The 12,219-nt window shown below is 36.1% G+C and overlaps 1 protein-coding gene across 1 annotated transcript in view; it reads right to left on the reverse strand.

Annotated features, from left to right (window-relative positions):
* Nucleotides 1–12,219, reverse strand: part of LOC148948377 (protein 4.1-like) — a gene marked incomplete at its 5' end in the record, with an annotated part of 340,764 nt that overhangs the window by 139,448 nt on the left and 189,097 nt on the right. Inside the window, one exon of the mRNA XM_089094909.1 lies at nt 1,101–1,189. Within this exon, the coding sequence (XP_088951035.1) occupies nt 1,101–1,189 (89 nt within the window). The remainder of the gene's footprint in view (nt 1–1,100; nt 1,190–12,219) is intronic.

The following is a 12,219-nucleotide window of genomic DNA, read 5'->3' on the forward strand; positions in this document are numbered from 1 at the left end:
TTTCTGGGGAAGAATTTTCAAGGGAAAATTTTGCACGGGCAGAACTTCCCAGGATTCATGTAAGGAATTCTGTCTATTTGTCTTACTTTCTCTTCGGCGACGCAATTTCACATTTGGAGAGAATGTTCCAGGCAAATGGTCTGAAAAAATTTATACCGGGGAGGTAAGTGTCTGGGGGGATTTTTTACGGGAGAAATTTTCCATGGGAGAATTTTCCGCAAGAATAACCTTCCATAGAAGGGTGGGAATTTCTGCAATACTTGAAAAACAATTAGAAATTATATAAAACATTTTTTTTCAAATGGAAGTAAGGGGAATTTTCCAGGGGGAATCGCCTGTAGGAATTTTCCGTGGGGGATTTTCAGTGAGGAGGGAATTACCAGGGGGAATTTTTCGGGGGATTTTATCAGGTAGGAATTTTCAGTGAGGGAATTCTCCATAGGAGGACTTCTTCATGGAGGGATTTCCCAAGAAGAGGGGGAGGCACATTCACCAGCATTGTTTGAAAAACAATCAGAATTATAAAAAAGTTCTTTTTCAACTGAAAGTAAGGAGCATCATTAAACTTAAAATAAACAAAAATTACGTTTTTGCTCTTTACGCTAAAGCTTGACTTTTGTCCCAATTCTTTAAGAACGAGTCCTAAAACACAAAGGCTGTTCAATTAGAATAAAAAACCTTTTTAAAGTACTAAAAATTTAGTGCAACGAGTTGGGGATTAAGGAGGGGAAGCTGCCGTCATAAAATCAATACTTTGTGTTCGTTCTAAGTCTTAATGCTGCTCCTTACTTTCAGTTGAAATTTATTTATTTTAATTTTCACAAAAGAACCGTCAAGTTTTGAACAATAGGCGCTCGTCAAGCGAAGCCAATTAATTTGACCCTGCTCGAAGCCAATCTAATTAGCTTCAGTCGCTTCACACCCAGCTTAAAATGATTTAAACTAATTAGGCTTTTAAAGGCATGTTCTCTATCCAAAAATAAAGAATAATGCACTAAGGGCAGATATATCTCTTTTTCTATTTGATTAAAGCATGAAAATTAATTTTTTTATTTAAAAGTACATAAAAAGTTTCTGCTTATGAAAGTTGTTACACTTACGTGAAAAATAGCCTGTGCTCAACGGCCAATCTCCAAAGGTGTCTACAAGTCGATGAACTCGTACACTTAAACCCCACTGTATGCTTTTTCTGAAATATTAAAAAATATAAAATCAAACATAAAGTCTTGAAACAGATTAAGTAATGCAATGATGTAAATGGAATATATTGGGTACTGGTGCATTATAACGACACTTCTAAAGAAGTCAACTTTGGTTAATGCTAATGAAATAAAATAAAATAGAATGTATATATTATAGTTTAAAAAAAATTGGGCTATATATTTGCACATTAGGGGTAGGGGTAAAGCATAGCATATATTAAATACGTAACCTAACCTAGGTACCCCCCCCCTAAACCCCAAAAACAACTGTTTAAATATCGTAAATGCAATGAAAACTACGTTTTGCATTCCATTTCTCAATAGTGGTCTCTTGAAAATAACCCGTCTGGCGGGTTTCGTCTCTCATCAAACAGTTCGTGGTAACGAACTGTAAGTAAGGAGCGACCCGGCTCAATGGTAACCGAAACTCTAGAAAACGGTATTTTTATACAAATAGATACATCAAAAGAATCAAGCTTTAATGTTGATTTCAAATATATAAGTTTCATCAAGTTTAAGTTTATATATAAGTTTCATATAAGTTAAAAGTTATATAAAAGTATTATTAGTTAAAAGTATTATATATAAGTTTATATATATAAGTTAAAAGTTCTAGTGCCCTTTTTAAGTGACCAAAAAATGGAGGGCAACTAGGCCCCTCCCACGCTCATTTTTTTCCCAAAGTCACCCGATCAAAATTTTGAGATAGCCATTTTGTTCAGCATGTTCGAAAATGTTGTAAGTATGTCTTTTAGGATAACTTAATACCCTGAGGTTCCCGGGGGGAGGGCTGAAAGTTATGAACTTTACCCAATGTTAACATATAGTATTGGTTATTTGGAATTATACAGACGTTTTAATGGGGGATTTTTTCTGGTAGTGGGGGGGGGGTTGGTCGGGGGTTATGTGGGAGGATCTTTCCATGAAGGAAGTTTTCATGGGGGAAGGGACAGGGACATTGCTATGAAGGGGACGCCGGACTTACCAGCATTATTTAAGAAAAGATCAGAAATTAAATATAAAAAACAAGTTTTTCAACTGCAACAGCAGCAACATCAAAACTTTAAACGAACAGAAAATATTACATATATGATTTGGTTCACCCCCTAGTCAATACCTAGCTCTTTAAGCCAAAAATTTTTTAGTACTTTCATAAGAGCTATTTATTCTACTGAACGGCCTTTGTTATTAAGCGGTCATTTTTATAGAATTGGAACACAATTCGAACTTGAGCTTAAAGAGAAAGGTATTGATTAGGGGGCGAACACCCTAATATACGTATTAAAAATATATGAATTTAGAAGTTCGCTACGTAAGTTAATTCGTAAGTTACGTATATTTATTACTAGTAAAAACGTTCGTAAATAAAATTAAACAAGTTTCGAGAAAGCTATTTAACCAAATAAAAGTAAATTAATATGCAAATTTTGTTTTAATTATTCATGTGCGTTGAGCCAAGATCAAAACCTGCATTTATTCAAAATCGTTCCAAAATTAAATAAAAAAAAACAAGTTTATTTTTACTGAAAGTAAGGAACGACGTTAAAACTTAAAACGAACAGAAATTATTCTTTATATGAAAGGGGCTGTCCCCTCTTCAACCCCTCGCTCTTTACGCTAAAGTTTGACTTTCTCACAACTCTATTTTTCTAAACAATAAAAAACTTTAGCGTAAAGAGCGAGGCATTGAGGAGGGGACAACCTTCATATAAGGAATAATTTCTGTTCGTTTTATGTTTTAACATCGTTCTTTGCTTTCAGTTAAAAAAATGTGTTTTTTTTTATTTAATTAGTATATAGAAGTGCCGTTATTATGCCCCAGTACTATATATTGGTAATAACGGTAAATTGGTCAATCGTAACATTTCGATTAAAAACCATTCACACACTGGCCAGTGGGGTCTGCGCACAGTTTATAGAATTAGCAGTATGATTATTCCCTATCTCACCCGTTATAAAAACCTGGAACAAGGTGCAAATGCTTCGAAGAACGTAGAAACACAAGCGTTATTAGATCTTTTCATGGGTAGACAAGTCAGATTTCTCTTGGACGCGAAACAATCGGAAATAAGTGGAAACCCGCTATTACGAATGAGTTTTATAACCATTTCTCAATGAGTGACGCAAACACACTAATACATAACTGAGCAAACAAGTGGGAGGAGCTTTTCGTTCGCGGCGAGAACGAAGACCAGAAATGATCTGCGATAAACTTACTGGTTAATTCTATAAACTGTGGGTCTGCGTAGCGCCAGTGCCGATCTCCTGATACTCCGCCCTCGACACGGAGTGCTGTGCATTGTTTGGGGATATTCTTCCAACATTGCCAATGTTTTCTCATAGATTACTCTAGCTACCCATTTGAAGTTGGGCGAACTTTCAGCCTGTCGGCGATGAAAGATCAATAAGCAATTACGAATCATAACATAGAATTATACTATTATTGGTACTGTTCTATTATTTGTAAGAGACGCTAGGCATCCGCTCGACAAAAGCAAAGATCAGACGCTATCTGATGCTGTATAAACATGCATTCAGGGGTATCTCACTTTGGGAACTATATTTTAACTTTAGTTTTTTGGGTTTTAGGGGGAAAAGCCTAGGTTAGGTTAGGTTACGTCTTAAATATATGCTCTGCTTTACCCCCAACCCGGACCCTAATATGCAAACATACAGCCCAATTTTGTTCATAAACTATTATATTTTCATCCTATTTGTGTTATTTCATTAGCATTAATCAAAATTCACTTCTCGCGTGTCTTAAAGATAATAGAACAGTACCATAATAATCTCATTTCAAATTAAATGTTATATAGGAACTTTTAGAGGAAAATCATAGACATATTTAGCCATTTTTCACATTAAATAAACTTTTCCATGATCTCTTCTTTGATAACTTTTTCTGATTTTCTAGCTCATCGCATCAATAAGTTTCATCAAAGCAATAAATGATTTTTCCTCACCTAGAAGCCCTAATTTTAAGTTAACCATAAATCAAATGAAGGCAGTCTTTGGAACACAAGCAATCTTTTCTATTATATCAGTGTCTGAAAGTTTGGATCCAGTTATAAAACAAAAACTAATAGATTGTAATAAAACTATATTATTCGACATAGTTTGAAAGTAAATGACATAAAAAAATTTCTTAGGTATGAGTTCTGGACATTTATAAAATTGTTTATTTTGATACTATGTAACTTTTTTTTTAGTAGAATGACGTAACTCTTTTCGGTGCTAATGACGTAACTCTTTTCGTAATTCAGGCGGCTTGGTGCCGCAGTGAGTAGTTAGTAGTAGTAGTAGTAGTAGTAGTACTTACAATGAAAAAAATAAGACAATCATCACTTATACTCTGTGGTTAGCTAAAAAAAGAAATAGAAGTGTTTAACTCAATAATCGAAGAAAAGTATTTGGAATTTGAATAAGTGCTTTTCCCTAAAGTGCCAAGGACACAAAAATAAAAACACTTACCCGCACCGAACCCATCATTTGGCTATATATTGGCATCATACAAATTATTTCTGTTGGTTTCTTTTAAAATTGGTTAGGGTCGTTAAGGCTTTTATATTTCACTAGTAATCTTTGTTAAGTACTACACCTTGGGTTTGCATTGAGGAAAGGAAAGGGGATGGCAATAGAAAATGTATTTTTTTGCTGCATTTTGCTGTTATGTATCAGGGTGGGTTTCTCAAACCTGAAAACCGCCTTCTCTGAGTTCTTCAGCCTTATCTTGACCAACAAGACGCTACTTTAGATGGTTTTGTTTTAGACTTGTACTTGACAAATATTTTACACATTGAAGAAGGAAATGCAGACTTTCGGCTTCACTGAAAAAAAAACCCAAACAAATGACCTTAGATTGCCAGTTTAATATACACACACGGATATTTATTGGGCTAAAAAGACATTTATTCCAACATTGAAGAAGGAAATCCAGACTTTTGGCTTCACTGAAAAAAACAAACAAACAAAACAAATGACCTTGGAATATCAGTTTAATATACATATACTATTTATTCCTTAAATTGCAAGGTATGTTATCGTCTTGAGAAGGTATTGGAGTTGTCATCCCTACTCAAGTTAATTTTGGCTCGTTTTGAGTTTGACTCGGTTATTTATTGTATCTTCTGTTCGTTTTGAGTTTTATTTATTTATTGATAGCGATTTATGGTATTTTTCCGCTCGGAAGGTTACTTGACTTAAATTCTGCTCATTTTTGGATTAGTGGAGCTCTTTACTTTTCTTTGAAAAACCTGCTTTGTGTAAAAGGTCTTTTAAATTAATTTTTGTTCGTTGTTTATTGACATAGTTTTTTTCATGGAATAAATAATATTTATATCTTTTCCTTTTTTTCAAACATTTCGTGGTAACGAACTGTAAGTAAGGAGCGACCCGGCTCATTAGTAACCGAAACTCTAAAAAATCGAATTTTAATACTAATAGATACATCCAAAGAATTAGATTTTTATGCTTATTTCAAATATATACGTTTCATCAAGTTTAGCCTTACCCATCAAAAGTTAAGCGAGAAAATTTGCCTTATTTTCGAAAAGGGGGAAACAACTCCTAAAAGTCATGAAACTTTAATGAAAAACACACCATCAGATTCAGCGTATCAGAGAACCCTACTATAGAAGTTCCAAGCTAATATCTGAAAAAATGAGGAATTTTGTATTTTTGCCAGAAGAAAGATCACGGATGCGTGTTTATTTATTATTATTTTTTTTTATTCCCAGGGGTGATCGTATCGATCCAGTAGTCCTAGAATATCGAGGGAGGGCTCATTCAAACGGATATTAAATTTCTAGTGCCCTTTTTAAGTGGCCAAATAAATTGGAGGGCAGCTTGGCCCCCTCCCACGTTCATTTTTTCCCAAAATCAGCCAATCAAAATTTTGAGATTGCCATTTTGTTAGCATAGTCAAAAATCTAATTAATATGTCTTTGAGGATGACTTAATCCCCACAGTTCCCAGGGGAAGGGCTGTAAGTTATAAACTTTGCCCATTGTTTACATATAGTATTGGTTATTGGGAAGTATACAGGCGTTTTCAGGAGGAGATTTTTTCGGGTGCGGAGGGGGGTCAGAGTAGGGGTTACGGGGGAGAATCTGTCCATGGAGGATGTTTCCTTAGGGGAAGGGACATGGGTGCCCATAAGCTGAATTCCAGGGGGGGGCAAACCTTGTCTAATTGGCACTTTTAATGCTATATAATAGAAATCTCAGAACAAAAATATAAAAATAAGGCAGCATCATTCAGCCAGGGGGCGAACCCTGCCCCCCCCCCCCTTATGGGCGCCCATGGGAAGGGACATTTCTATGAAGGGGCGCCACATTTCCCAGCATTGTTCTGAAAAAGTTCAGAAATTAAAAAAAAGTGTTTTCAACTGAAAGTAAGGAGCAACATTAAAACTTAAAACTAACGGAAATGATTACGTATATGAGGGGGTTCGCCCCCTAGTCAAAACCTCGCTCTTTAAGCTAAAGTTTTTTCTAGTACTTTCAAAAGAGCTATCTATTTTAATTAACCGGCTTTTGTGATTCAGAGGTTTGTGATAGTAGAAAGGGGGGTAAAGGTCCCACGAGTACACCATATATGGGCATAGAGTCCCTAGGGAGAGCACGTGGTAATGTCAGTCCCACGAGTACACCAAATATGGGCATGGAATCCCCAGGGAGAATGATTGCGTAATCGATTGGGAACTAAATTTCCTTAGAAAGCTATGTAAACGTCCCACGAGTACACCAAATATGGGCATAGAGTCCCTAGGGAGAACACCTGTGCTGTCAGTCCCACGCCCACACCAAATATGGGCATGGAATCCCCAGGGAGAATGATTGTGTAATCGAAGTGGGTCAATGACCTCTTTTTCCAAGGTCAATTTATTTGTTGTTGTTGTTTGGCCAAGTGCATGCTAGGGGAGAATGTTAAGATCCAGTAATAGGAAACATGATCACGTGTCTCCTTCCTGGCCAATCAGAAGGCTCGGTTACATTTCCTTCTAGACCAATCAGAGGATCAGCTACATATTATTTGTAGTGATTTGTAAAGAATTTATGGAAAGGATTTTTGATAAAGTTTTATTAGTCTCTAAATAGAATTCAAAGGAGTGAGAAGAACAGTTTTGACTTTATTCATTTGGATATATATATTTTTGTGCTGATGATAGCGAGTGGAATGTTTACCCTATTAGAAGTTGATAGTGGAGTTGATGGTAATAATACAAGAGCACCAAACATTGCGGTGGAAATCACGAGAGGATCACGGCTTTGTCTGGAATGGGATGAAGTATATGCAAGATATTTGATATCCTTGAGCAAATTTAAAATGGAGGATCAATTATGTTTTGCTGCTAAAGTTGATATAGCACATGTGAATAGACTTCAATGTACTTTAAGTGCATTAGTGAAACATATCGAAGACAATAAACTGTATCGCTAATTGTACATGCTTAGTATTATTGTTGTTGTAATTATTCAATAAAATTGTTTCGAAATCGAAAATGTTCCCTTTCTTTTCTGGTTAGGTTAGGTTAGGGCTAACGAATCATGATCAGTACAGCAGTCCACAGCCAAGTTTTTTATCACCGATAAAAAAAATGATTCTTCTAAATATTTTTATTCATTTGTCAAATCGATGTTTATAACGCTTTTTAAATATAAAACATCATTATCATCATCAACCTCCTCCTCCTCAATGATAATTTCCTCAATTTGAGGATGAGGTAATCTATTTATTTGATTGTTGTCATCTTCATCTACAATCACTATATTCACCAGAGGGGAAAGAATATCCAGCAAACGATCATCGTCTTCAATATACATTCTTCCAGAAGGCCCCCTCCTCACTAGATCATCTGATGTGTATGATAATCCTTCAGACGTATAGTAGACTTCCATTACTTCATCAGTATCATCAATGCATGTGTTGCAAAAAAGAAGCTCCTCCTCAACCGTGAGCTCCCACTCGCTCCATACGTCCTAAAAAGATTGAGAACACTATGATCAAAATGCTCTGTGGAAAGGTATAGTCTGCATAAATATACTGATACACCTTACCCTTTTCCAAGAAAATCCTTAAAAGTTGGGCCAGCCAACTCCAACCGTTGCATATGAGTAGCGTCATTACCCTTAGCTCTCTTTTCATGAGGAGTCGCTCATTTCTCAAATTTTAGTTCAGATTTTACGGAAATAGTTTATTTTTCAAACAAAAAACACACACACACAAACACACACCCACACCCACAAAAACCCAAACACACACACACACAAAAACACACACACACACCCACAAAAACTTACACACACACAAAAACTTACACACACACAAAAACTTACACACAAAAAAACTTACACACACACACAAAAAAACTTACACACACACAAAAAACTTACACACACACAAACAAAAACTCTTACACGCACAAAAAAACTTACACACACACAAAAACTTACACACACACAAAAAAACTTAGAAACACAAAAAAACTTACACACACACATAAACTTACACATAAAAACTTACACACACATAAACTTACACATAAAAACTTATACACACACAAAAACTTACACACACACAAAAACTTAAACACAAACACAATATAAATTACACACACACAAAAAATTACACACACACAAAAAATTAAACACACACAAAAACTTACACACACACAAAAAAACTTACACACACACACAAAAACTTACACACACAAACAAAATTACACACACACAAAAACACACACACACACACACAAAAACTTAAACACACACACAAAAACCTACACACACACACAAAAACTTACACACACAAAAAATTACACACACACACAAAAAATAAAACACAAACAAAAACTTACACACACACACAAAAAAATACACACACAAAAACATACACACACAAAAAAAACATACACACACACAAAAAATTACACACACAAAAAAACTGAAACAGACAAACAAATTTACACACACACAAAAAACTATCACACACACAAAAACTTACACACACATAAAAACTTACACACACATAAAAACTTACACACACAGACACAAAAACTTACACACAAACACAAAAATTTACACACACACACACAAAAACTTACACACACACAAAAACTTACACATACACAAAAACTTACCTGCACACAAAAACTTACACACACACACACACAAAAATTTACACACACACAAAAACTTACACACACACAAAAATTTACCCACACACAAAAAAACTTACACACACACACAAATTTATCCACACACAAAAAAAAACTTACACACACACAAACACACACACACACAAAAACTTACACACACACAAAAACTTACACAAACAGTGGCTAAGTATGTTGAAGGCAAGCTATTTTCTTGCGAAAACACAAAAAAATCAGAAAAAAATGCTCATTGTTCCTTTAGTAGCAAAGCAATTAGACTAAAAATTAAGATATTTATGCCCAGTTTCAACTAACTATGGCTAAGTATGTTAAAGGCGAGCTATTTTCTTGCGAGAACAAAAAAAAAATCAGAAACAAAAAGGCTCATTGTTCCTATAGTAGCCACGCAATTAGACTGAAAATTAAGATATTTATGCCCAGTTTCAACTAACTACGGCTTCTTACGATAAACACACAAAAATCAGAAAAAATATGCTCATTGTTCCTTTAGTACAAACGCAATTATAAAATGGGGTTATTTATGCAAAGTTTCAACTAACTATGAGTAAGTTTGTTAAATGCGAGCTATTTTCTGGCACCAATGATCCTTGTGTTTTTCTTTTTTAGAATAAAATTCGTCAATATGGTCAATTATTGGCCCCTTTGTCACTTTGCACCTCCTTCATAAGATTTTGCTCATTGACACACTTTTAACATTGGTCCTCCCACAAGAGTTTGCTCTAGATCCACCACTGGGGGCACCACTAAGGTTGACCAGGATACCAATTTCCACTTTTTATCGACATTATATTATTAAGAATGTTACTATTTCTTTGACATATGCATTTACATTTTATATTTTCATGTTTTTGATTTTACATTGATGAAGAATTTAAAACACAACTTCAATCTTGTCTTAAGAAAAGTTATTTAAAACTCGCATCAACCATTGGAGAAACATCGCATACATTTGAACTATCCATTATAATTATATCTCTCTGTCTTTATTCAAGTTTGCACTGATTTTAAAACCTTCAAAACCACGAAATAATACTTTAATAACGGTTAATTATTACGAAAAATCAAGCGAGGTGAAGAATATAGAACACTAATTGTCTACCATTTATCACATATCCCCATGGGGAAAAGGTTTCGAGCAGAAAACAAAAACATCTTGCATCAACATTTTATATTTCTATTTTTAAAATCCTAACGGCACTTTTTTCCCAACAGAAATATTCTCTGGATAATTCAATCTTGGTGATAATTTACCTGACACCATTACCTTTAACATGTCCACGCGTAAAAAGTAAGTCGATAAAAATGAAAGCAAGACACATAATAACAAAATACTGTGCGTTTACAATTGGAAATTTAAACTTTAAGGCATTTCTATAAGGGCTCTAGGGTGAATTTGTTACCTTCAAAAGATATAATTTTTGGGGGGGTTTCAACTATACTGGACAGAATGGATATATATCAAAATTTTGATCAGACGAAATTGGGAAAAAGGGGGCGTGGGAGGGGGCCAAGGTGCCCTCCAGTATTTTGGTCAGTGAAAAAGGGTACTATACCTTTTAATTTCCGTTTTAATGAGCTCTCTCTTGATGTTCTAGGACCACTGGGTCGGTACGATTACCTCTGAAAAAAAAAATTAACACGCATCCGTGATCTTTCTTCTGACAAAAAATACTAAGTTGCAAAATTTTTGCAGATATGAGCTTGAAACCTATGTAATAGGGTTTTTCTGATACGCTGAATCTGACGGTGTGACTTTCATTAAAAATTCTTTCAATTGTAGGGGGATCTTTCCCCCCTCTTTCAAAAATCAGGTAAATTTTCTCAGGGTCGTAGCCTTTGATGAGTAATACTAAATACTTTATAAAATTTATATATTTAGAATCAGCATTATAAGCCCATTCTTTTTACACATTTATTGACATCAAAAATTCCGTTTTTAAAAACTTTCGATTACTATTGAGCCGTATAACTTGTTTTTTTTACTGTTTTTTATTACGTATATGAGGGGGGTTGTCCCCTTAGTCAATACCACGCTCTTTATGCTAAAATTTTAAAATTTTGTTTAAATCACAAAACCCCTGAATCACAAAAGCCGTTTAATTAGAATACATAGCTCTTTTGAAAGCACTAAAAAAACTGTAGCGTAAAAAGAGCGAGGCATTGACTTGGGGGGCGAACCCACTCATATACGTAATAATTTCTGTTCGTTTTAAGTTCTAATGTTGCTTCTTACTTTCAGTTGAAAAAAACTAGTTTTTTTTAAATTTAACTTCTGATCGTTTTTTAAAATAATGCTGGGGAATCCAGCGCCCCCCTTCATAGAAATGTCCCTTCAGGCTGAAGGCCCATCATGGGCGGGGACCCCCCCAACCCCCATTCCCCGGGCCCGCCGGCAGAAGGTCGGCCACGGAACAGGATCCCCCACCCCAGGGGGGGCCACAGGCCGAAGGCCGGCCGCAGGCGGGATCCCCCCGGGGTCACAGGGCCGAAAGCCGGACACGGTCTAGGCCCCCATCCCCAGGTTAGGTTACCTAACATTTCTAAGGTTAGCAGCTTAGGTTAGGTTACATTAGGTTAAGTGGAGCGCCACTTAACCTAATGTAACCTAACCTAAGCTGCTAACCCTAGAAATGTTAGGTAACCTAACCTAACCTGGGGCTGGGGGCCCCGACCGTGTCCGGCTTTCGGACCTGTGATCCCCGGGGGTGGGGGATCCCACCTGCGGCCGGCCTTCGGCCTGTGACCCCCCTGGGGTGGGGGATCCTGTTCCGTGGCCGACCTTCGGCCCGCGGCCCCGGGGAATGGGGGGGTCCTCGCCCATGGTGGGCCTTCAGCCTGAAG

Source organism: Artemia sp. Qi Xiang Cuo, chromosome 9 (genome assembly GCF_049724085.1).
Source record: "Artemia sp. Qi Xiang Cuo chromosome 9, ASM4972408v1, whole genome shotgun sequence".
Taxonomy (NCBI): domain Eukaryota; kingdom Metazoa; phylum Arthropoda; class Branchiopoda; order Anostraca; family Artemiidae; genus Artemia; species Artemia sp. Qi Xiang Cuo.